General features: G+C 38.3%; 1 protein-coding gene across 3 annotated transcripts; it reads left to right on the top strand.

Annotated features, from left to right (window-relative positions):
- Positions 1 to 2,630: 2,630 nt before the first annotated feature.
- Positions 2,631 to 25,982, top strand: IL31RA (interleukin 31 receptor A). Of its 3 annotated transcripts, none has more exons than XM_026037345.1 (16): positions 2,631 to 2,651; positions 7,182 to 7,250; positions 8,457 to 8,753; positions 9,380 to 9,500; positions 11,573 to 11,751; positions 13,425 to 13,576; positions 14,471 to 14,636; positions 15,660 to 15,742; positions 16,647 to 16,863; positions 18,104 to 18,286; positions 19,707 to 19,808; positions 20,677 to 20,823; positions 21,974 to 22,114; positions 22,798 to 22,891; positions 23,725 to 23,803; positions 24,583 to 25,982. In XM_026037345.1, exons 2-16 carry the CDS (start codon positions 7,196 to 7,198, stop codon positions 25,171 to 25,173), a joined length of 2,607 nt encoding a protein of 868 aa, XP_025893130.1. In that variant the 5' UTR covers positions 2,631 to 2,651; positions 7,182 to 7,195; the 3' UTR covers positions 25,174 to 25,982. The 3 variants fall into 3 exon arrangements, with proteins under 3 accessions (XP_025893130.1, XP_025893112.1, XP_025893120.1); XM_026037327.1 differs by having other exon boundaries at positions 2,639 to 2,651; positions 7,166 to 7,250; XM_026037335.1 differs by lacking the exon at positions 2,631 to 2,651 and adding an exon at positions 3,797 to 3,934.
- The last annotated feature ends 1,024 nt before the right edge of the window (positions 25,983 to 27,006 follow it).

Genomic DNA, 27,006 nt, shown 5'->3' with positions numbered 1-27,006 from the left:
ACTGTATCAATCTGTTGGCACAGGCAGCTACTGGAGTATGTCAAGAATATAGGTGCACATAATTCAGAGTCTAGTACTGATCACTTTATGTTCACTGAAGGAAAATTTCTGCTGTGTCAAGGAGAATGTAAGTATCAGTTTGCTTCTGTTTATATTGAATCACACTTGTGTTRTAAGCTATTTAATAGTAAAATAAATGTAACTTTCCAAACGTTGACATGTACACTAACATTAAAATAACCTAATGTTATTGAAATAAAACCCTCTGAGTATGAGAGGAAATTTAGAGGAATAAAAACAGTTTATTTTAGTCTTGCATTCTGGTCATGGGGAATGGGGGGAGAGGGAAGTGTTGATGCAAAAATGAAAGCAAAAGCATGAATATAGCTGATCAGCTGAAAAGCTGGCGGCTCTAATGAATGCCCTGGAGTTTGGGGTGGGTGCTGAAGTTGGATGAAATGGCTGCTGTGAGGAAGAGGCCAAGCAAGTGGGAGGAAAGAGTCAGATGCCAGGACCAATTGACAACTGTGAATCCAAAGTATTCAAGCACATCAACCACATGGTCTGAAATGAACAATTTGATCTGGGGATTTTGCTTTGTTAGATAGTCTTATGTAGAGATGAACCAGCAGAATKAAATGGTGTAGAAAGCTGTAGTTGCCACAAAAAAGGCTTGTGCGTGGTATCAGGTAGCAAGTAGCTGTCTGTTTTCTACAGGATGTGGAGGGGAGATGGCCAGCCTGCTTCTAAGCTGCAGCACTGCGTGCTGGTGTGAAGTTTTATAACTGGACTAAACAGAAGCGGCATATCCCAAATCCTCATTTGGAGCCATGAAAAGAGCCACGTGTTAGTAGTCTAGCTACACTTTGTGCTTTTGCACTGTCAGACTGGGGAAAATTGGAGCTTAAAGTCCAGAAAGGTAAAGGTGGTTAATGTCATGGCTAGCTAAAAGATCCTAGAGGTGAGGAGGGGGGTCCTGAAGATGGGAGAGATGTATGGATGTGAATGCAGGGAGCCCTTGGCTGTAATACAGGGAACTGGCAAGCTGCTCTGGGTCAGCAGAGCTGGGAAGCTGGCACTTGGAGAGCAAGGCACTGACCGGGGCAAGGGTGCAAGCCTGGCAGAGCTGTGACTCTGGCCTGTGTTGTTGTTTGTGTCTTTTGTTTATTTAAAATGATGTATCCAGATCTGTTGTGGCTTTTTGTCTATTCTGTCTTGCCTGTGACAGTGTAGGGAAAATCCACAAGTAAATTCCATTATGGATATCTTCTTGGATTGGGGACAAGACTTCTGGATGACATCTGCATTGATGAAGGTTTTGAAAGGGTTTATGTGCTTGGTGGTTTAATTGTCTGCTTCGAAAGGTGCAGGAAAGCACCTTCTAAACAGTTTTCTGCTTAGAAAATGCACTCTTGGTGCTTAAGATGTGTGTTACTGGGCATGTAGACTTTCCATTAGCTTTATAGTATCCCCTTTAATTGCAGTGTTACAGAAGTAATAATTTTGCTTACATTCCTTCCTATCTGCTGATGGCTGGATGATTTTCTTCTCAAGTCACTAATTGGAGTACATTTCCTTGCTTTGGAAGGGATCATAATTYCTGTTCTCTAATTGCTGATTACCTCATGAATTAGGTACATTTCTGTCAGCGCAGGTCAGTAATGGTTGTTACCTAATGATCATGTCACTTCCTTTTAAAAGCTTATGCAATTTACAGTTATGTTCTTGAATTGATGCATCTAGATCAAGATGTTGGATATATTGTTATGCAGACAACACTTTGAAACAGTCTTAAATATGTTTCTGAGAATTACCCTAAAGTTTACACTAGGGGAAACTGTGGATTGTCTGTTTACTCGTAGGAAAAGATGAGGTTAACGTGTGCTAAGACTTCTGTGACCTCTAGAGTCCAAGGGGGCCTTGCCTGAGAGCTGGCCCCAGAAAAGCTCTCCGGATGACRGGGAAGGTGGCTCGTGGTGGGTGAGTGTCAGACTGGTGCCAGTGCAGGGAGCAGGGCTCTGCTTGTAGGGCTGCAGCACTGGGCTGGCCAGTCCTCCCTCAGGAGGGAGCTCTGCGATGCCGGCCTGTCCCAGAGAGCCCCCGGCCATTGGCTGCTGTGTCCGTGTTGGTGGAGGCAGCGTTTCCTTGGGCAGCGGCGGTGCCTCATGGTCCTCCTGGGAATGCGGAGGAGGCTTCTTGAAAGGGGCCCCGGAGGCAGGCGGGACGGTGAGAGGAGAGAGGGCGGGCGGCAGCGGGCAGAGCAGAGCACTCCTGAGGCGGCTGTGAGGCTCCCGGTCCTGTCCTCCCCATTCAGTGTCCAGCCTGGCTTTGTCCTACTCCTGCCCTCTCTGGTGCCGGGGCCGCAGGGAGCCGCGGGCGCGTCGCTGGCCTTGCGACTTCCCGTGGGCGGCCGGCGTGGCGGGAAATGCAGCTCCGTGCACGCTTGCACAACAGCCGCTCCTCATCGCGGAGAAAGTTGTACAGACGCTTCCTGTGAGTGCCCCTGCTTGCACTACAACTGTTCTCTCTCAATTGCAGGAAGAAGTGTTAGCTGGGCTATGCCTGCTAACTTCCTATGCTATTCAGTCCCTTTTTAATCCTGGAGGGATGCAGGTTGCTATTCCACCTTAAGAGAAAACTCAGCTGCTGCGGTAAGTTAAAGGCTTGTCTTTCTAACAGAGTTCCTTTGCTGAAATTTTCTTGGTGTTGTATGTGGGGAAAGTATAAACCACTTCCCCAGGATATCATCTTACTGGTGATGCTGTGTGCATGCACTGAAAATGCTYCTAGTGAGGTTTGGGATCCTGCTTCCGTATGGCGTGAAGGACCCCGTGCCAGGCAAATCCTTTCAGGTTTACTTGATTCTTTTGAGGGAATGGAACAGAAATTTCTTATTTAGCTAATTGTTTTTCTTTTGCAAAAATAATCCTACTGTGATGTGTGTTACTTGGGAGTGCTCTTGCTGGTATATGCAATACCATGGGTTTTCACAATGTTTGTGATACATGCTATTGTCAGAGGCAGAACAGGCTGTTCGCCAGATGTTGGCTGCTTAAGTTAGATTCGCTCAGATTTTCTCACAGTTGCAAATCTGCATTTCATCTGACTGCCTTCAGCATTACCCACGTAAATGGATGATTATGTTGGAGAAACCACATTGAACTAGTTTCTTCAAGGACCTATATGAGTGTGGTGCTCTAAAAAGAGTTGCTGAACTATTYGCAGCCTAAGCTCTAGTTCCAGAGGTAAGATGCTGGGGAAGAGAAATCTCGATCAAATTGGAAAAATGCTTCATGTATTGGAGAACAGAATGGAATAGTTGGTTTGGATTTTGTTATAAAGCAGAGACTGATCTGTCAGCAAGGAGGGTTTCAAAAGTGGGGAGAGAAAAGTTTTTTTTCATTGTAAAGATAGCTATACTGAAAATGGTAAATCTCGGTTTCAGTAGAATAATTATGATAATCCATTAAAGGGAAATATTTGCCATGTTTGCAACATATGGGGAACTTTTTCAATAATACATTGAAAAAATACCTTGAAAAATATCCAAAGATGTAACTCTTAGTGCGTCCTATGCAAAGGGGTTTTATACTATTATTCCATATTCCAGTCAGCAGCTTTGATAAAGATGTTAATAAAATTTACATGTTATGTGAAAATTACTGGTAATAAAGAAAAGGACATAAGCCAACATAAAGTCTCTCTGAGATGATTTGAGTGAACATGGTAAAATGCTTTCTTTTCAGTTGTCTCATCCAGGCTAACACAGCCCAGGTGTATTGGGGATCAGAGAATACAGAGCATGTTCAACAGGGCAGAAAGCCCTCTTGGAAGGTACTGACTTGGAGGGAGATACGGATSCTCATAGATGACTGCCTCAGTTACCAGGGAGAAAGGGCTGATATACCTCAATATATAACAGGAGGCAGAGCAGGTGAGTGTCTAGTTGTGCTTGAATAGCAGCATGAGGGCAGTTAGCAGCGCTGCTGTGCTCGGGGAAGGTGAAGATGGGCTCTGCAGGGGCTTCGTTGTCCTGTTACACATTGATTGCACTGATGTGAGGGAGATGATCTTCCCTCTGCTGCCCATCCAGCTGTGACTGTTCAAATGCCTTTTTTTCTTCAGGAAGATTATGAAATACTAGAGCRTTTGAAAGGAAAAGCCAAAGGGAGTTAAAGCAAACTTTTTCAAACAAGGCATGAAGACTGTAAGTCTTACAGCTTATATAAAGCGGAGATGAGTAGGTCTGGGTGTTTGTTTGCATGTGGAGGAGGATAGCTAACAGTGGGAGTGGAGAATAAGCTTCTTGACTGTTGTGCAGAAGATATGAAATCAAATGGCTATTGCCTACATTCCAATTATCACTTGAAAATCAATACAGGAATAGCAGTGTAAGTGCAGAACTCACCCCTGCTCACTCAGTTAAATGAGTTGATAATGTTTTCTGGAACATGTGGCTAAATCTAACTTTCAGAATGCCCATATTATCTGGAAAGATAAGCTTGCAGGGTCACGGTAAGGTTGGAAAGTGATGTTTTATGATTTACGTTAATGTTTTATGTTCGTGCTTCTGGTCCATGTGGCAGCACAGGATATCCTGCAGTTTTCTCAATGTTCTTGTAATACTTTCAGCACCACATTAAGACAGTGATTATCACTAATCATACCTTGTGTTTTAGGACTCTGATGACCTGAGCAATCTAGGAAATCTTTTTTCCCTTTTCCCCTGGTTCTGTTTCCAAAACAGTTTGCTGACAGTTTTTAAGTGTGTTTGTGCATGGATATTTTACTTGGGAGCAAAATATCTCTTGGTCTTAGTTTAAGAGGCAAAGCTGGGCAGAGGGAACTAATGCTCTGAACTGGTGCAGAAAGTCCTCCCTCTTGTTTTCAGGCTGATGTGTGTTTTGAACTGCAAGCTAAAAAGTTTCCAGATTTGGGAGGAGGGAATGGGTCTTGGAAAAACCCTCTTGGGAGTTCTGCCTTTCTTTAAAGCACACTGCACAGATGCTGCTGTTAGGACCTGCTGAATTTCTCACCTAGTTCCCTACTAGAGTAGAAGCATCTTGAACTCTTTCTTGCTCTGTTGAGTTACTGTGCCCAAGAAAGGATACAAAGGCAACCCTTTTATATAGCACCTTGCTGCTTGAAAATGGTAAGCACAGTCATCTTGGGTAAACTCTAATCACTGTGGTCTCAAACACTGAAGCTAAGAGAACGCCAAGAGCAGACTGGTAGGTGAGGGCTATTTAAGCCCTTGTTTGCCTGTTTCTCACAGATAAAGCACGGGGTGATGGGCATCTGTGAGCTCTGCTGCTCTGCCTAGCGATGCCAGCAGTTGCAGCAGCCCCGGTGTCCTGTCCTTTCCCGTGAGCATCRTCAGATCAGGAGGCCACGTATGCCGAGCAAGAGCAGCCTGTTCATTAAATAAATCTCATCTTGTTCTGGTGTCAGAACTTGCTTGTTTTTCTTCTTTGTTTCTGCCAAACAAGTATGTTTTAAACTGTGTTATCTGTTGGGATATGTTCAGAGACTTATTTGTTATGCTTGTTGGTTTACAAAATAATGAATTATTGAATATTATTTTTTTCTATTTGAGTTCCATCTAGGTGAAATCTGGAATTTAGATAAAAATGCATTTTATATCAAAGTGTGTTAATATTTGGTAGGCTAAATAGTGTTCTAATATAAAGGAAAAGATTTAGCAAAGTTTTGTTTCCATTGCCCAGAAGTGTACTAAACAAAAGAATTATCAGCAGTTATTAACTGAACTGACTTCTGGTCGCTGTGTCCTTCAGGATTTTAGAACAAAAGTATCTTATCTTGCTGAGCATACTCTTTTTTTTTACATAAACACTGAAGGAAGAAAACATCTTTCCTGCTTTTTGATTTCCAGTAATTTTGCAATTTTTTTTATGAACAAGTCATTGAACTTTGGAAGAATGAGAAAGGAAGGCTCTGTTCTTCCCGGCACCTCTAGAGCAAACTGCTGCTGTCCAGGTTGCTCTAGCAGCTCAAGAGGCTCCGCTCCCCACTGCTCTGTCACAGGGCTCCATACATGTGGTGGCTGCTGTTTTTGCAACAAATATGTATTATTTGTACAGCAGTTTGGATTTTAAATTGTTTTGGTAGATCATGATAGCATTTAAAAAAAAAGTGTGAGTTCTCTTTAAATGTTCATATTTTACATCTTACCTTGGCTTGAGGTTTTGATCAATTGGGACTGGTTTACGAAAGCAATGTTCTTGGCATCATTTACTACAGCTTGTCCCTTTTCCGTGCGTGGACACATCAAGGCTCAGTAACAGTTGAGGAAGCTGCCTCAAGCTGTTAACTGTCACTCTCATACTGCTTCATCTCATATTGTCATGTTCTCTTTGGTCTAAGCAGGGAAACCTCCCTTCTCTGGTGCTTGCTGGAGTATCTCTCCTTGGCAGCATTAGTTTAGGAAGCTCGTGTGTGTGTGCGCCACATGGGAAGGAGCCAGATGTCCCTGTTTGCCTCCCTTGTTCTCTTGCTCGCTAAGATACATGTAATTGCTAACGGATTTGTGCCTTGGAGTTTTGAGCACTCATACAGCTTTTCTAAATTAATCTGTATTATGTCACATTCAGATGGCCCAGAGGGACCAAGTATGGGTTTGCACTCTAGTGCTCAGTAGAATTTAGATCTTAAATCACTAAGTGAAGCACTTCTGAATTTAATGGACTTTTCACTTGGGAATGTTCTTTCAATACTCATGTGAAGCGTCTTAAGTGAACAAGTGAAGCGGTGCTGGTCAGCACAATGACGACCATGTAAGATGGGAGCCTAGTGACTTGTGGAGTCACTACCTTGAAGCAACTGCCTGTCAAACAGGGACACTGCTAATGGGTCCTGGTGGAAGGAGGTGTCGCACAGCACTGAAGCTCATTGCCAGGAGAAGAGGTTATGGAAGGTGTCTTCCCTAGACTCCATGCAGGCCTCCCCTCTATTGTACTAAAGATCAAATCATGCAGTAGGTCTCTCCCATTTGCCAACTAATGCAAAAGCTGCATTTGTTTCTGCTGGCTTTTAACTTAGACCCACTTGAGATATGCTGAATCAAGTTTCTAACTTATTGTATGTATATCTTTACAAGTGTTACATTTTAAAGATGCCTCTGAAATTTTATTTTTATTTTTGACAGTATTTTCTCTGCCTAGATACTGAAAAGGAAATGTTCAGCAGTTTGATTTGGATGTTTGTCTTGCTCTGCAGGARCTCTGCAGCAGGTAGGATGGAATGTTACTTGATTACTTATGTCATTAAGATTTTTCAAAAAAAAAAAGGCCTTTTCTAAAAGATGTATTCAAGATTTACAAAAATGGAAAAAAGTATTTAGTGATGACTGAGTACTGTACAGTTTAGAGTGACGAATTCACTTGACATTCTTCGTCTCTCTGGAATGTTAACTGTCATTGCTGTAGTCATTGCTATATAGGGTTTGTTTTCTTTGGTGTATTTTAAAACCTATCTATGTAACTATTTCCCGGCTTACAGGATRTAGGAGGGAAAACTATCTGGAAAAAAATCATATGGAGTAATTCTTGTTGGCTCATAAAGACTGGTAAATTTGCAGGTCTGCTGACAAACTAACATGTATGCAATATGTGAATATTTAAAAAGCAGTTAACGTCTAAAATCACAGTACTGATTTAAATCAAATGAAATATTTATTCAAAAACTAATGGAATGTCTATCAGTGTTCATTTTATTCATAACTTTGTCAGCAATGTCTGGAGATCTGTTCTTAGTGTGGCAGTTCCACAGTCAGTATTTTCTGGTATGCTCACTAGTGATCATAACATCCAAGTTAAATATACACTCTTAAAGGCATGCTTTTAAAAAAAGTTCTTAAATATGAATGGACAAAAAGAATAACAACTGATAAATAGACAAAGAATAACTGTCCTTTTTCAGCTATTAAAAACAGTTTGTTTAAAATATTTCCATTATTTCTGAGAAATWGTGGAAACATCATTCTTATGTAATATCTGTGTCAGTGTGGTAATTAATATCAGCTGAATTTAGTCAGTAATATCAATATACCGTCTCTGGAATGTATTTGAACCACATATGATAAACTTCCCATTGTACATAAAATGTGTTTAAAACAAATGGGTTTTAAGTATTATTTGAAGACTTATCTCTCAGCAGCAGCACTACCTTTTAARCCATAATTTTAGATGGGAGATCGGACCATTCTGGGTGACCACTGTTAACGTCTTCCTGGCACGGGCAGCACTTCTGTTGGGTTGAGCCCAAAACTGGCAGCAAACCCTCTTGAAGGTGCCTCCTCTTGGAGGGCACCTGGTGACTTCTAATCTTTCATTGCTTATATGGTCTTTAGACATATTTGATAAGTTACTTTGCATGGGCGTTTTAAAACAAATATGAAAGGAAGYAGGTTATGTGATATTTCTGACTTTGTTTTTTAGATGAAAGCTCTGTCAGAGATGCTGAGATTTTTCCTTCATCTCCTGAAATTCTAAGAGGAACCACCCTGAAACTGCTTTGTGTTCTTGGGAATCACTATGTGCCTCAGAGGAATGCAAGCCACATAATCTGGAAATTGAATCATGAACTGATCGCTCAGGAGAACTATAATGTTGTCAATGAGACTGTATCTAGTGTAACTATCCATAACTTCACTTACAACAGAGCACGTGTAAAATGTTTCATTAATTATTTAGGCAAAGAACAACTTCTGGTTCACACTGAAGCTAAATCTGGCTGTAAGTAGAAATATAGGACAATTAAATGGAATATTTTTGAGTAACTCTTTGTAAAACACATTTCAAATGTATTCTTAGCTGGTAGCATTCTTCAGGCAGCAATGTTCAGGTATCTTTTTATATAAAACAGAGCATGACATTTCTGGTCTYTTCATTAGTGCTAGTCCATAACCTCTGACCCTTACTTTTGGTCAACTGAAGTCAGAGGGGTTTTGATGAGTTCAGAGACCTGAATCTGTTCCTTTGCTTAAGTCTGCTAGACTAGCAAGCTTTGGTTTCCTCTCAGTACAGTTTCCCTACTGATCCTGTTTCATAGAAGGTGATGAGCACAGTCTCACCTGAAGAAGTTAACAAAATAAATATACACACAAAGCACCTTCATATACATAAAAGCACCTTCAGATCTGTGTAGCTAAGCATTTTGTAGCTAAGTATTTGGAGCAAATCTTTCTCCTAGGGAAAGAAACAGTTGATTCTGCTGAGTTTGGAGGGCAATAGGAGAGTTTTATACAAGTTATTTACTAAAGTTTGCTATAATCTACACTTTGACAGGCATAATTGATTTTTATCAGTGATTTATTTTGCTTATTTTTATTTTTAACCAGAGKTTTTTTGTGTAATTGTAGTTCCACCTGACACACCAGGAAATATTTCCTGCATTTATTACTTTGATGTTAAACTTGCTTGTAACTGGACTTCGGGAAGACCAACGAATCTTAAAACTAAATATACACTTTACAGGAAAATGTAAGTATAGAATATATCAGGAACTGGAGTATTGGGTGAGGCTGCTAGCTCCATTCCCTCATATCCTGAGTCTTGTGTGAACAAAGTCTGGAATCACCACAGGGTTTACAGTGAAGCACAGCCTTCATTAAGCCAAATTAATTCTGGGTTGATAGTGACTGAAAGAAGTTACAATCTCCCTCCTTTTCACTGCATTGCATAAAAGAAGTGAGCGTTTTCGATTGAATCTTCAATACAGAAACACTTGCATCAAAAATAACATTCCTTTGTAACCCTGAAATAACAATGCAAACTAAACCAAAAGCTTAGTGAACCTCTGTGCAGATAAAATCCCTTAGGTTATTCTGCTGCCAAGTCAGAGTGGATGTGCTCTGGGGAGTTACCTGGGAACTTCCTGTGGTACTAAGTGTTCCCACCTAGTATGGGAGTTTTATATACTTTCTCCTCCAATGATTTCAAACTAGTAGTTGCTTAAAGCAAAGACTCTTATGCTCTACAGGAATTCCACATATGATTGCTTGCAGGAGTGTGGCAYAGGAGGATATTGTAGAATTTATATTTTTTTACTATAAGATTCTTTTTGGATTGATCACACCTGGGGACTTGTGTTTACAGGTAGTAGTAGCCTCATGCTTTTTATGAGCATGCATATTTTCTTCCTATTGCAGTTAAATTGAGATGTTTTCTGTAGGTTACTATGAAAATAGTGGTATATGTTTCAAGATAGATCACAAATACAATTTTGAAGTTGATTTGAGACAAAACCACCTTATCAATTTACTTTGCATAACAGAAAGCACCACCAGCAGTGCTGCCTAATCATGACTAGCAAATGTGCCCACGTAAATTGTTTTCTTATCTAAAATATCCTTAAGCAGGAAGTTTTTGCAAGTTTTGTTAGCCTATTTAATCTTTTTTTGTTTAAATAGGCAGTTTAGGCTTGACAGAGCTGGTAATTTTCATCATTAGGTGGATGCTTCTAGTGTTTTCAAGTTCTATAACTTAGCTAATACAGCTTCAAAGACTCAGCTACTTAAGAGGTATCTATTGCTGATTCTACACCAGCACAAACTCTTCTGTAATTGTTCAGCCAGTTGTGTTGCAGAACTGTTTCAGGTAACTGTTAGGGTGACAGAGCAGTGGMACAGGCTGCCCAGGGAGGTTGTGGAGTCTCCTACTCTGGAGGTCTTCAAAACCCGCCTGGATGCCRCCCTGTGCCACATGCTSTAGGTGTGCCTGCYTGAGCAGGAAGGTTGGACTAGATGATCTCTAGAGGTCCCTTCCAACCTGGAATATTCTGTGATTCTGTGAAGATGGGACTGTTCATTTTAATCCAGGTCTGCTCCCCAGCTGAGTTTTCCCCTTGACTATAAAATCATCAGCTTGAGGGAGCAGACAGCTATGGATGGAAACACCTGTGTGTGCTGGGGAAGACAGGGCTGCTGCCTTTCTCAGYAGTGCAGGGTTATGTGGGGTTAAAATGTGCATGAAGTAACATCTGTAAGATATTCTTAGTCCCGGGGATTTCTCATTTATTGTATAATATGAGATTTACTTGAATTTCTCTATGATTAAAGTAAAATGAGTTGAGCTGCTCTTCCTTCGCTCTCTACTTGCAGAGTATATGTTGAAAATAAAATACCTGATCTGTACGTGTGTTCCGATAGAAAAATGTCAGACTTSTACACCCTGTAGTAATTTAGCACTGCTACAACTTGGCTTTCTTCCAAAAAAAACACAAAAAAGTTTTATTGTCTTTTAGCTCTACCATGTGGGATGTTTCTATTTTCATGAAAAATTTACATTTTTATTTTTTTTTCTTAGATATTTATCTTGTATATCTGTGCAGGATAGTTTATATGTATTATATACTGAATTTACATTCTATGCAGTGGATTTGCAGGTGTAGAATATTTTGGGAACAGTATTTGTTTGCACAAAAATGATGTCAAATGAAGTATTTGTTGCTTTAAAAATAACTTGAAACCCCTAAAACATATAACTACTGATTGAATTCTACTGAATGAATTCTAACCTAGCAAGCCATTAATTTCTAACTTTTTTCTTTTTAGGATGAGCGGTGTGGCTATTCTAAATACAGGTGGCTTCAGCTGCCAAAGCAAAACCGAGTCTTGTGCTTTTTATTACCCAGATACTCCATTTAGCAGTTCYTCCTGCTTTCAGGTGAAAGCTGAAAATGCTTTGGGCGAAGCTGYATCGGAATGTGTTCCTATACCTATGGAAAAAATAGGTAATTAAAGGTATCTGGGCATAAAACACATTGCATGTTGAGCTGATAGTGCTTTTTCCAGGTCTTCCCTTACCCCTGCCCCACAAATACAGTATTTCTACAATTTGTAGATTTTTGAGGATGCTGAAATGAGTTGTGTGATCTAAGGTGTTTTTATTTAGGAGAAAAATTATGAAAAACACTTTGTTCAATATAATAGTTTTGAAATTAGTACTTGGGTTTGCTTTTTCTTTTTGAAGTTGGCTTTATCTTGATAAAAGATCAGGTGAGGCCATCTCATTTTCATCATTGAAATTACTGAGTCTCTGTATTGAGCTTATTTGGAATTGAGCACACTATTTCATTCTTAATTTTTTTTTTCCACTGCTGTTTGGATGTTAAGTTTAGGCCAAAGCTCTACTTGTATATATCTATGTGAAGGAAGTTTCTTATGACATTATAATTGATTGTACTTSTATATAGAATTCTTTGACCTGATAGGAACAGGCAGGCAGTAATTTTCAGAAAACTGTTCTTACTATGGTCTTAGGGATAGGTAATTAAAAATGATGTTGTATCCATAATATAGATCATCCAACTACAGCAATATTTTAACTTATATCTGAAGTAGATGTAAACTACTGARGCTTTTATTATTAAAGACCATGTCATCAAACTGTCAGATTTAAATGGTACTTAGACTTTGCTTCAGTGATACTGGACATAAGTGCAGGAGCTGGCCATAAGTGAATGGATAATATGGTAACTTCTCCAGATCTGTCCATCATTTACCCTACTCTTCTGGTTGGGGATCTAAAATAGATGGCCAGTCCTGCAAGCCCTGTGACTAATGATATTTTATCCATCTCTTCTCTTTTTGCRTTGCAATTTCCTCTGATTTTGTAGTATACCAATATTCTGCTCCGAGTAGGATAAGACCTGYGTAGTTGTTGTTCCCTATACAGTGCACAACTGTGTGGTGTTTTGTTTTTGAATGAACACAACAGGTTGTGGAGTTTTACGTGATTTGCTGGCTTATGTGAGAGGTTGATGCTAAGGCTGGCACCAGAATAAATCTAAACTGGAAACCTTTCCTTGGCTATACTGTGTGGAACATAGCTTCATTATATTAACATGGTGCTTCTACTTGGACTCATATGGAGATTCAGCTACTAGGTGTCTGTCACAGCACCACTATATAATCATGCAAGTAAAATGCTCCTTGTGGTAGAGAAGTTGAATGAGGAGCCCATTCCCTAATACTTGGTGCAAACAAGAAGAAAGCCCCTTTAGTTGAGTTGTTTGTTTTTTTTTGCTGGAGCATTCTGACATTTCTGCAGCCCTGTGTTACTTAACAGGCTTGAATACAAGGAATAGAGTATCTCAAACTTGAGTTCTTTCCTTGGTGGTTTCCCTGAGTCTTCTCAAGGAAAGGAGACTTTGGTATTCAAGGCTTGTATGATGAAAGAAATGTACACATCTGTTCAAGTTTGTTAGCATTAACTTATTTGTGTGCAATATTTCTTATAAATAACTTCCCATATGTAGACRATGTCTATAAAATGCCCTGTTAYGTGTATGTGGTAATAGAAAATACATGATATTTAACTTGCTGGAATCCATATAGGCCAAGCAATTCTAAACTACTTTATCAAACTTTTTCTAATGTTAATATTTTTGTTCTTTCATTCTAGAGAAATTTGAGCCTCCTGAAATACTTTCAGTACAGAAAATTGCTGGTGTGAAGCAGTTGCTTGCTGTAACCTGGAAAACACCTGAGAAGATTATACCTTATCAGGACTTAAAGTGCCGGGTTCGATACAGAAACTTGTATTCCAACTCTTCGGTGAGCTGTGAAGCTTTCTTCCTAATGTTAGCTTGTTCTCCTACAGAAGCAGTTTCATTTGCAGTGTTGCTGTTGTCTCTTCCAAACTTACAAATTGGTCAAGTAGTTTGGCTTTTTCAAACCTCCTGAAGTTCAAATCTCTGTTTTCACTTCAGTATTTTACATTAAACCTCCAGGGAGAGAAGAGGAACTCATCAAGGTAACAATCTTTGCCAATCGAATGGCAGTGGCCAAAGATGACAGCCTGAAATAATCATAATAGGAGGTGCTTTTCTATCTCTGAGCAAACATATGCGAAACAAATGTGTCTGAGCAAATACTGTTTTCTTGACCTTTAAAATGGTCTAATAGAAGAATTGAAATAGATTATGGCAGAGTATGTCTGAAAAACAGGCTACTCATTTCTCTACTTGCATATATTTAATTTCTGATGATAATAGGTTATTTTTTTGCCAAATAAGTAAAAGATAGACCGTAAGTAAAAGACAGACTCTGTTTTTCTGCAACTGCATATCAAGTTCTACAGGAAACTGGCAGTTCTGAAGCCCCTTTAATTATAGGCTGGCAGCTTACCAGTGCTTCAGTTCCCCAAATTCATCCTCTTGGATCTCTTGGCAGTGAGTGTTTTGATCAGAATGGACTAAAATTTTCAGAGGTTTTAGTGTTTCATTAGGCATTAGTGCACCTGCCATCCTGCTTTTTAAAGAAGAGTCTGTCTGCACCATGTCTGGTGCACTTTTCAGCAGAGGCCCGATGGTTAAGGCCAGTTGCTGTATCCTGGTTTGTACTTCTGTTGTGCACCAGTGATACTGTCTAGATTTATTTTTTTAACATTAAAATCAAGTTATCTACTTCGTGCTGAATTACTCTTGTAATTTTTTTAATTGCTTGTAGGAAACTGTTGCTGTCAGCCTGACTTCTGGAGAGAAAATATCGTCGCTTAATCTCACAGGTCTGTGGGATTCCACAGAGTACGCGGTTGCCGTGCAGTGCAGCAGTGTGGAATCCGAGTTCTGGAGCGAATGGAGTGGAGAAAAAACAGCAAGCACGGAAGAGAAAGGTAGCCTAGAAATTAGTGTATTTTTCTTTAGGTATACTTAATGGAATTTAGGATTTAGTAACAGAAAACACTACTTTCAGCAAACTTATCAGTCTATTGAATTTAGAGTTTTCTTTTTCTTTAAAAAAAAAAACCCCAACATTTACTCATTTACTCTGAGAGATCTAAATTATGTTTAAATACCAAAAAAGGCTAAGGAAAAAAGGAAGAATAGAGAGGAAGAAAAACAGGAAAAACTGAGAATGCATATAAACTGAGAATAAGCATGTGCTAAGTAGTATTATAGGCATCATGTGGTTAGTGTGTAGTATAAGTACAGAAATTGTCAGTTAACCAAGGCCAGAGCATCTCCTCTAGAGCTTTGCAAAAAAAAGCAGAAGGAAATGTCATCTTTTCCTGTTATTCTTATTCTAGCTAGAAGTACACAGGTCTAAAGGAAACTCTTTACTGTCTATAATGCAAAAAAATCTGAATGACTTGTACGTTATTTACAAATTAAATTTTTTTAATATTTTTAAATTTTTTTATAATGCACAGAACAGATATATGCACACATATATCTGTATACATGTTGAAGCTGTTTCTCCACTCTTCTTTCCTGCATTGTTCATCTCAAAATGAACCAGGTTATTAGTGTCCATTACATATTCTAGAATAAACAAGTTGAGATAAAGTTTATCTAGTGCTGTCAATGTGCGTAGCACATAAATGTAAGAAGATAGACTTTGCCCTTAGAATTCAGTAATCTAAAATGTCCATTTAAAAGAAAGCAGTTAGAGATGGATTTTTTTTAATATAATGGATATAAATCTGAACAAAATTAAAATGAATGTCAGGAAAATTTTGAGAAGGACAGGGAAAGCTCCAAGGGAAATGCTTAAAGGGAAAAGGGTACCACATTACAAATATAAGAAAAGATATAAAAGTTGCTCTTGGACTGTATTTTCCAGCATTTCATTTTTGCCATATTACCCTGTCTTTAGCTCTAGGAAAATTTCAATAGTTTTTATTATCTTTAAATAGCTCCTGTAGAAAAACTGGATTTGTGGAGGGTAATTGAATCTTCACAGTATACCAGAAATAGAAGTGTCTACCTCATGTGGAAGGTAAGTACACTTTGATTTGATGGTACCTTGCAGTAGATGTTGCACTGGAATATTGTGGTGKTGTAGGCAAGTCTGAAACATTCAGGTGTTCCTGCCACCCAAAAAGGACCTYGCTGAACTAAAGGAGAAATTAAATCTTTTGGTGACATAACAGCAGATGAATACAGCTTTGTAAATAGTGCAGAAGGGGCAGGGCTAAGCATGTCCAGATGACTGAAAAATTCTGATGGACAAATAAARCTGGTCTTAAGTAATAGTGTGTGTTAAAGCTGTGTTTTACCTTGTGCTACTAGAGTGACCGYAGATTTTGTGTTTCAAATCTCACTATTTGACTTTTAAGCCTTCTTTCAAAGGAATTGCTGCAGATGTGACTRAAGGAAAGCACTTCACTTTTGCAAATTCTCAGTAATTGTGCTGAAGTTTGACTTGTATGGTAGTTACTGAAAAAGATGTTTGGCCATAGGTAACAGCTGTATTTTAAGCAATGCAAAAGTTCAACTTCTGAAGAAATTTCCTYGTCTCTTTAGGCAGTGCTAGCTGARGTCACTTAGAAATTTCTAAGTAGTGTTTATTCTCTTGTGATAATAAAATTATTCTAAGAGCATCACGTAGCATTAAAAAGTATTCAAGATACAGCATCGTTGACACAATGGAAACAAAACAAGCTTTCTAACGTTTCAGAACTACTGAAGAAGTCAGATATTCTTATGATTCTCTACTGRGTAGCAAAATGATGAATTTGTGAAGTGGAATATATTTGCATTCAAAAAACCATTCACCTCCTTCCCCCCTTGCTTATCTTGTGTAGTATTACAGATCATTACAGATAAATGCTTCAATAAAGTATATACTTTTGATGATGTAAGTGACACTGAAATGCTTATTATTGTTTTTTTTTTAATAGCCATTAAATCACTTTCCACCACCTGGGAAGATTCTAGGCTACACAGTACAGTATTTTCCAGAAAACAATGCTGCTCTTAAAATGATGAAAATCACTACTGATAAGAAAATTATTTTGTTTTTAAATGAAGAGGCATATATAATATCTGTTACTGCCTATAACTCTGCTGGAAGTTCTCCTGCAGCGACGTTGAGAATTCCATCTACTGATGAAAAAAGTAAGATATTTTGAATGTTGGAACTCTAAATAGGAGACACTGTAGAAAGCTTACTTTTCATTACATTCATTTACATTACTTTTCTGGTAGTGGGGGACAAGTCTCATTTAATCCAGTAGTTGCAGAGACTGAACTGAACAGCACACCTCAGAACAGAAGGAAAGTTACTGATGTAATGGTAGCTTTCTGGCTGTCATATTTTGTTGACAGATGCTTCCTTTATTGTAATGGTGCTTCCTTTACAGAAGATTATTGCTCAGGCTCTTGTTTGGCTTTAGCACATAAAAGAGCTAGCAATGTGGTTAGGATTTCTATTCTGTTTATTTACTTGAGCCTTGGGCCTCCCAAATAGTGCCACCCAATTCTGTTGGGTCTGTCACCCAACTACTTAACCAGCTAATGAAGTTTGTGGCCACTGAATGTTGTTAAAGAGCATTGACCAAGGTCGTATAAAGAGGTGTTTAACAGAATACATTAGTTTAATTAGTTTAATTCTGGTATCTCCCTTAATCTTCTGTTGCAATGTTCTGCTGTCTGCCCAAGCTCCAGAAGGGAGYTTGTTTCTCGCAGTGAATCACTTCTACATCCTTTTCTCTTTGGAAAAAGTGCAAGTGGTCTTCTGGGATTGCTCATTCAATCCCAGTCCAGTCACATTATAATCTAATCAGAAAAATAGATGTGTAGACATGATGTCATCTTGTCTTGCAAGTTACTGGATACCTGTTTCTGTATACTACTGTAAGAGGCTTCCATATTGTGACAAGTTTTTACTGTATTAATTTTTTTCCTTAGTGTTTGCCTGGTTGCATTTTAACTCAGCCTAATGTTATCTGTGCTGAGCAGCTTGGTAGTTCCCTTTTGTTTAACTGTTTGTGAACCTACCGGATAGATACACTCTGATTTTCTGTTTTTCTGAAGCCGGAGTCTGCTTTTCTGTCTCTGCACTCCTTGGAATCTAGTGGGTCATAAGAGATGCTTATATTTGATTCTGCACATGTCAATCTCTTTGTGCATTATCTCACTGATTCTTCCCTCCTCCTACCCCMTTCAATCTTTTTGGTTACAAGTTTGATCACATAAATGTGAATGTACTTTTAAATAACGTTTTATAACCTTTTTTTAACCTTGGCAAATTCTTATGCTTTTCTAATGAAACATTCCAATGAAACAAGCTTGCAGTGACTGAAATACTTCTGTACTTCAGTTTTTAGATTAAATTTTAATGTTTTCTGTTTTTTAGCTTCTCAGTTTGTTGAAAGTGTGAGGACCTTTACAGCAGATGAAGAGGTGGTGGTGGAATGGATGCCTTCCAGATCAGAAATAAGCAGATATGTTGTTGAGTGGTATGAAGACCTGCAGATGCATTCTTTGCATAGATCATGGCAATATGTATCAAATGCTATAAACTGGAGAACTAGCAAGAGTATGTTTGTTTTTAATTATGGCTGTGACAATGTATAGATGGATGTTTGTCATATATAGACTAGAAAGCAGACACAATGATAAAGTGACAAGTAGTTGCCTTTGAAAATATAGTTAGCATTATTCTGGTATTGGACAGATTGAACACTTTTCTACTTAAAGCATGTCCTTAAGACTAAAGGGGATTAAATTACCTAACTTCCCCTGTCCTCTAGATAAAGTTAACAGGAATCTGCCATCTGCCTTTAAAAGGGGGTGCCAAAGGTGATATATTCTGATCCAGGCCACCATGCTGTAAATTGCATTGCWCTATGCACATAAAGCATAATAATAGTGATATTTGAAAGGCTGCATGAATTTAACACTAAAGGGTTTCAACTTCTAAGTAGGCAGGTCTAACAGATGCACACTTYCTTAGCAGGGAAATCTAAAAACCAAAATGTGTTCAAAGATGGGAAAGAGCATGTGTCTTCATGTGTGTTAAAGGAAGAGTAAGCAATCCGAGAGGATTTCAGGAGAAATATTGCTTAAAAATAAATGGAGTAATTAGTCTGGCAGGTTAAATATCATTATTAAGATTTATATACATGACCAAATGCACTTAGATGTTTCAGCAGCAGCTATGATGGACAGACAAATAGGTGAAGATCTGCTCGCCTCTTTCTTTGAGGCCTATTTTCTAAATCGCAAAATTCTCTAAATAGTAATGATTTGTGCATGCATTTGCCATAGGAAAAAATCTAACTTTACAACAGTGTGTAGAGGTCAAGAAATATGTACAAAGGGAAAACTATGAATGCTAACATGCAGCAGATATTCAGATTTATATTTAATTAAAATAGAAATGTTTCTGCTCTTTTTTCTGTTGCAGTAAAAAGTACAAAAGCCAAATAAAATGAACAGCTGATTTGAACACGTTTGAACTAGTTTTGAACTAATAACTAAGAATGTGGAAAAGTCCTGAGTTTCATGCTGAAAATGGCTCTAAGCTGTTCCAGCAAGTTGCTGTGAGGAATAAAATGTTATTTATAAACTCTCAATAAAAATTCCTTGCTCCCCAAGCATGAGTGGGAGAGATTTTGATTTATCCTGATCATGTCAGACTTGATGTTTCAAGGCTGCTTCAACCTTACTGTTGCTCTGGCCTGTTCCTGGCACTTTTTGTGGAATAATTTTAGYGAAGAATGAGTCAGAATCCAAGCASTCTTAGAAATATTAAAATTATTTGCGTTAAATGCAGTAATGAACACTTAATACAAATATGCACTATTTTTTAAAAAGAGAAGAAAATAGAAGTATGGAGCAGAACACTTAGAGTTCTAGAAAGCAAGTCTCTAGCAAGAAATTACAGGGTTTTTGATACTTCTCTTCTTAGGAATTTTATGTAGAGAATTATGCAAATGTCTCCTTTTTCTTTACAGAAACCTTCAAACCATTTGTGTGCTATAACATGTCAGTGTATCCTCTCTATGGAAATAATGTAGGAGCTCCATACTCCATTCAAACTTACATTCAAGAAAAAAGTACGTACCTACGAGTTGTGTTGCAGTGCATCTGTGAAGGTGCATTGCCTTGGGGCAGCCTGGTGTTGGGCCTTACTGAAGGAGAGAAAAGGATGATTTAAATAACCCAGGAGTCAGACTTCCTGATTTCTGTTCACAGCCCAGCTYTGCAGTATTGTTTAATAAAGAAAATACATGGCTTGATATGGGTACAGTGCTCTGAGAATTTATGCATTTATCATAAAGTTTACATACTGTTCATAAAGTATTTGTTATGGATGTTGGCACAAACATTTTCTAAAATCATCTCTTCAACTTTGTATCTATGCTTAGATATCTAATTAGATGTTAGGGGTGCAATGACTGTTATTTGCCAAAATGTATGTATTTGTAAGTGCTTGGTTWTGTTAAGCCTTATAATACAACTGAATATATGTGGTTCTGCACATGAAAAATGGCAAAAAGAGATGAGGTGACAAGTTGGAAGGTCAAGTTCACAGATAAGCTTAAGATTTCAGGGGTGTATATTTATGTATAGGTCTGTGTGTGTACACACACATAGCACAAATACAGCGAGTAATCATATTTACAAGCACAGCGAGAAYGTGCTCTTGAATGCCTTCCTGTTGCAAGGAGCATCAAAGGATGTTCTACCTCAGTTTCTTTGATGTTTTTAGGATAGAGACAAGGCCCTTGGATTCAGTTACCCAAAGAGAAGCTGGAAGGTGCTRCTAGAAATAATCATGTTAGGGTGAGGAAAGTTAGGGACTGTATTGCAGCTATTGCACTATTAAGACATACTATTACAGTAGTTAATGCTAGTGATATGACTCAATGTGGATGGATGAARTTTTGATTTTTTTTCTTAATATGTAATACTTATGTATAGAACCCTCAGAAGGACCTATGGCTGACACAGGCATTCCAGGAAAAAATGAAATTACAATTAAATGGAAGGAAATTCCAAAGGATAAACAAAATGGCTTTATCACTAATTATACAATATTTTATAAACCTGAAGGTGGTGAAGAATTGAGTAAGTATACRTTAAAGCCTCCAACAATATTCTAAGAATCTGCTGTCCGAGGATAATGACTTTTTGTTGTTATTAGCATATTTTGTTATAGACCGGCTGTGTCCGTCTGAAGATACCATTACTGAAATGCCCTGGCSTTTATGGATGGAATGATGGGGGCATTCCTAGTGAATGTCTGAGTTTTTAATGTTACCTGTACATTCTCACTGAATTTCTTTCGCTGTTGTGGGTTTATTTTGTACAGCAGTGCTTCATCTTGATGAACTTTCTTTACTATTAGCAATGTTCCACCTGAGGTAGTGCAGCAGTGATTGATCCACAGCATCCTTTCTGCCTCTGTAATTGAGAGGAGGCAAATCTAGTGTCTCAAAGGTTCAAGCATGACACTTGGGATGTGTGTGAAGGCACTGTCATTTCCCAGGCMCTTCTCGTTCTCAGATGTGCCTCTTGCCTTTCCCAGATGTGCAGAGAAGCTAGTACGGAAGAGGCTTTTTGCAGCTTGTTTTCAGCTAATGGTAAAAGAACAATTGTGCAAGAACAAGACAAATCAAACAGTGTCACTGGTTGCTGCACATCTGCTTCCTTGGCCAAGTTATGTAATGGKGTGCATTGATTTTTGGCTTCATACAGTAGAAGATGTTTTGGTGACCTTGATTTTAAAATATAAACATGTTTTTAATATTCTTTATAGATACAGAATATTGCATACCTCAATTTAAAAAGTAAACCATGTTGTATTGAATTAATACAATAATAGGAACAGTAATAGGAAGATGTTGGAAATACTGCGTTCTGTTCAGAGAAGAACTTTGTGGCAAGGGAGATGGGGAGCTCCCTGTTGCTTTCAGGGAGCTTCCTCTGGCCTCATGGGGGATGCCCAAGCATGGGATACGTTGCGTCTTCCTGGATGCTCAGTGTCTGAAGAGAGTGCAGTTTCAGAATGTGCAGGAACAAGCTTTGCCGGCTATTTTAAGAAGTTAATTTCTGACCTTAGTATCCCACAGCTGGAGGGTATAAAGTTTTCAAAACACTCTTAAGGGTAAAATGTTTTGTGAGGTTGTTTTGCCTATTTAAAGCTTATGGTTTTATGATACAGCGCTATTTCGGACAATCACTGTGTGTTTTCTTCCATAAATCTTCTCCTAAAAAGATGAAACAGTGAACCCTGATGTTCTGCAATACAGACTGAAGTCCTTGCAAGCAAATACGCAATATACAGTTCATATCATGGCAAGCAATGAAGCTGGTGGAACCAGTGGAGAACCAAAAACCTTCAAGACTTTGAAATTCAGTAAGTGATCTTCAAGCTTAGTTATTACTATTTTTAAAATAAGTTTTGGGGTTAAGGAAAGGTATTTTAAAGTGTGTTTAGACTGTAAAGGCATCTGCTAATTTGCTGTTCAAATGCAAGTTAAATTACGGCAGGCTGAGGATTGGTTTTTGCTGTTTATTACCTGCCTCAGAAAWCTGCATGCTATTTCAGCAGTCATGATGTTTGAAATATGTTTCCATTATAGGTACTTCATCTCCTGCATTGGATTTCCTATTTGTTTTATAGTAACAGGGAGAAGTGGCTCTGTAGAGTGGTTTTAGGAGATGGTAAAACATCAACTGTCCAAAGAGGTGGTAGGCTTGTTATCTTTAGTGATATTTAAAGCTTGCCTCAGTATGACCCTCAGTCATCTGATGTAGTTCCCAAGTTAACCAAGATGACCTCTGGACGTCTCCTTGAGTCTTAATTATTGTGTGATTGCTTTAAAATGAGTTTTAAAGGAATCAGTACTGTTCCTACTCCATCCTAGACTGCTTTCCTGGCTTGGCAGCTATGGCTTGTTAGATCRATACAGAGAGTACTGTACAGTATCCTGGGCAGAGCTCTTTAAAACTGTGCTAGTTAGATRACTTAGGTGCTTAAAACTTATATAAGGGAATACATGAGGGAGTRGTAAATATCTCTTTGCTTTTTCTTTAAAGATGAAGAGGACATTATTTCCATTGCTATACCTGTTGGATTGAGTATGGTGTTTTTATTAGTCCTTTGGATAACGTGTATTCTTAAAAAGCACATGTGAGTACACTTTATATATCATAATGCTGTTTCCAGTACATTTTAACTTGTAAAAGGCATCTTACTTTTTTAAATGCTTAATATTGGATTTTGAAACAATCTAAACCGCTCTCTTTAAACTGATAACTGATCATTAAGAAAATGTAGCAGTTTGAGAAAGAAGAGGCTAAGAATGCACATTAACTTGTAGCARCAGTTATATGCAACAGTCCAAATGGAACACACTTTCAAAAATTAATATTTAAAACTGAGCAAGGAAATAGGTTGTATGTAAATGTATCTCTCCTATAACAGTATGGCAAATGAATTATTTGAGGATCGGTTCAACTGAAGGGTTCTTGGAATTCATCTACACTGAGATAGTTCAGTGCATCTGATTGGTGATATCTGATGGTGATAATTTCTCACATAACAGCTTATTGTAGCCCTGGTTTTCCATAGCACTAGTGACACTTTCACTAAATCAAAGTTTACTTAAGATGTCTCTTCATTTGAACTATCCTGGCACACGAACACAACAGTTTTCATATGCAGTCTTTCTTTAGCTGAGTAGTATGACTTAATCATGTTCTCTTCTAGGCTCCACAGATAGTACTTAACTGTAAACTCTTAAATCAGGATGATGACTCCAGCAGTTTTTCTCCAGTTTCTTTAGCTCCATTTTTTTCTGTTGTTGTTTAAAAACCCACAAAAGAGACACGAGGGAAAAACTTTMCTGGAAAAGATTAACATAGGAAAGATTTCCTTTGTAGAAGTTGGATGTTATGGTGGTATTCAGTCTTTTGTGATGCTTGATCTCTTTCAGTTGATTAAATTTCCTTTCTCAATTACAGGTTTAAGAAAGTTTGCTGGCCTGACATACCTAATCCTGCAGAGAGCATTGCAGTAGAATGGCCGGTTGATGCGTTTATGGTAATAATCTCAAATTTTTTCATTAAAAGCGAGAAAACAGACAAATGGGAAGTGCACCTCCAATTATTTTATGCTTAAATTGAAGTATTAAATAGATAAGAAAAGAACAAATGAAATATTYTTAGTTTTATTTCACATTAGTGAAGATGCAGATTTATGAAGCATGTTCCTTAAATTTTTGTATGATAATGCTACGCTTGATGCATGACTCATTAAATACACTAGAGTATAATTCTCAGCTTTGAGTGTATTGCCTGATTGCCAAAGCAAAGTCTGGATAGTTCCCAAAATCTCCCCACCACAGACTGCAAAACATTTAATCAGATTTAATTCTTTTTGTGTTTGCTGCTTAGTGATTTTTGAAAGTTATTTAAATGAAATGGTCTTATCTGGACTATGCAGAATGTATAGTTTTCGGAGAATGGGATTGTAAAACTTGGTGTGGAAAACGTGCTGGTCAGAGTATATAAGATAAAGTCCAGCCTAATTTAGAGCCTTCATTGAAAAGAAGAAAGCTTGTTATGAGAGCTTTTAAGAAACAAAGTGATTAACTTTATCAGATATTTTTAGTTGTCTTTCACAGTATAACTACATTCCAGCTGAAATTGCACATTTGGTCTTCATTAATGCAATTTTGAAATGAAAAGATGGAATTAAAATGGCAGTTTGCTTAAGCTTCTATATATGCAAATGTATGCATAGGGGTATGTTTGTACATAAAACTTTTGTTACGTTATCTACCTTTATCCTAATCTTGAAATTGATCTCTGTACTGWCAGAATTCAGCCTTGAAGGGAATAACATCTGAGGATAAAACTATGGATGGCTTGGAAGATATAAGTGTTTTGGAGCCCTGTGTTCCTCAAGAACATGAACACTCGCTACCAATGAGTCATGAAACACATGTTTCAGAATATGCTGATGTTAATACAAAAGGCACAACTGACCTAGATGAGAAGATACCATTAAATGAAGAACATGAAGCTGCCCAGCCTCTCTCACTCTCCATGCCTTACACAATTGCTGATCAGGATTTCAGAAGTCAAGTTCAACCTTTGATGGCAGCTGAGGAAATCCAGCCTGTAGAATTGCCAGAGGATGGTGTTCATGAATTCCAACCTACTTCACATCAAATTGAAGAAAGGAAGGAAGAAGTTTCAAATCTCTTGGATTTCAGTGAAAAAGTAGTGTTCAATCCATACCTTAAAAATTCTGTTAATACAAGGGAATTTCTCATTTCTGAGAGCTTGCCAGAACACAACAAGAATGAACCAAAAAGCCAGTCAATTGCCATTTCTCCTTTGCAACCAAATATTGTCGGACAAACCTATATAACGGTGGACATGTTTGGACTGGCCACAGCTCGTTAGCAGGAGGAACCATTCTGTGCAGAGGCCCTTTGAGAGTTATCCTGGCAGTGCTGCCTCTTACATATTCTTGTGTTCAAGCCCGGATGATCTCAGTAACTTTGAATGGAATTTGGGGAGTTCCCAAAGAACAGGACTTMTTTTGAAAGGCTGTGAAGTAATTCATACACTGCATTTCTGCCTGTCCAGGTTCACTTCAACTGTTTCTTTTACATGTTGGGAGTATCAGAAGAGARTCACAGAAATTAGACTTGTTTGTTTCTTAGCTCTCCCAAGTCAGTTTATGCAAGCAAGCCGGCCCTACTTCGGGAGCACCTAGCAGACCAAGTAGCTCACAGATTTTCTGGCAGGCAACCACGAGCTGAGTAGTTCTTGGGACACAATGTACGTACTTGAACAGAGACAGGGTTTGCCAAGTCCTTCCTTGAAGCTGAATGAAGGAAAAGTACTTTCCAATTCTTCTTTCCCCCAATTGTTTGATTTGGGATTTTATTTGTGGAGTTCCTCCTAATTGAAAAGTAATTCAGTTCAGTCATCTTGTGTCCTGATTAACAGYTGCTGCAAGGTTTCCTATTTTTGTTGAGAAGATATCAGTTATATATGTTACTATGTACATTTTGAAAAAGGTAGGGTTCTGTTGGCTTTCTTGCTTCCTCATCTCTTGTTTTTAAATCATCTTTATTTTGTGATCCTTTTCATGTCTTTATTTTCTGTGTATACCTGTTCACTGGAAAATATCAGATATTAGTATTTCATTCACTGTATTTTCTTCTAGCTTCCAACTCATCTTCCAACTTATCTCAATTGAGACCTTGATATTTTTAACTGGGGAAAAAAATCAGCTAAACATCAACTATGTTAGCATAAGCATCAAATTTATATTCAGGGAAGTCTTTCTCCTTTAAGTATTTAAAAAAACTCAAAACACTAAATCTGCAAAATATCCCGAGATGTCCCCTAACTGATTTAAAAGTAGAGCTTTTTGCAGGAAGGCTGTAAGCTCTAAGTCATAAAGCCATTTGCAGTTTGTTTTATGGAGGAAATGAATGTGTTAATTAGGCAGGAAAAATCTGATTTTTTTTTCAGTGGAAATGAGGCTATTACTGTAAAATGCTTATCTCAAAATATTTATTATATTAAATGACAGCRTAGATCTATTTAACTCTGAATAAAAATGCATAAGTGGTGTTAGGCATGATATGTGCCTGGAAATACAGTTATTTTAAGACTTGAAGCTGTTTTGGCAGTATGTGAAGGCTTTACATAATTACTCTTGCATGTGCGTGACTCTTGATTTAGGGAGAAAAAATGTACCACGCATTGGGATGGAAAAAGGAGAAGACTAATMAAAGCAGGCGGTGGTTGTTTTCCTTATGGTCAAAGAAGGGAATTAGAGATGGGAAGATTCATTGTTCCTAAACCAACCTGAACTTTACTCATAATGTGTTGGCTATTGCTGAGCCAGGGTGAATTCTGYATTAAGGCTACAAAGCTGTGCCAGTCGCTTGGAATTGCCTCCTGCTTCAGAGCAGCGTTTCCTTGTTTTCCAGTGTTCCTTTTCCAAGGAACAATGAGCAAGCTGTTGCTATGGGTGTTTTGTGCRGCCTCCTTCCGTGTCAAGGTCTCTGGATGACTTTGCCAGGCACGGTGCTCTAGGCCAAGTGTTTGACTGTGCTTCCTTCCTTGGGCAAGCCCTGCTCCCAAGGAAGGCACCTTGTTAATGCTCCTGCTGCTTGGCTCCCTTTGGAAGTTACAGTCCCCTAACGTGAGCACAGAGTGCACGTGTGTGTGACACTTGTGGCACCTCTTTTGGCTCAGCAAATGCAGTCCTTTCAC

The sequence above is a fragment of the Nothoprocta perdicaria genome, unplaced genomic scaffold, assembly GCF_003342845.1.
Source record: "Nothoprocta perdicaria isolate Ctin4 unplaced genomic scaffold, notPer1 scaffold_1, whole genome shotgun sequence".
Lineage (NCBI taxonomy): Eukaryota > Metazoa > Chordata > Aves > Tinamiformes > Tinamidae > Nothoprocta > Nothoprocta perdicaria.
The sequence above is the reverse complement of the archived record's forward strand: the minus strand, read 5'-3'. Positions and strand labels throughout refer to the sequence as shown.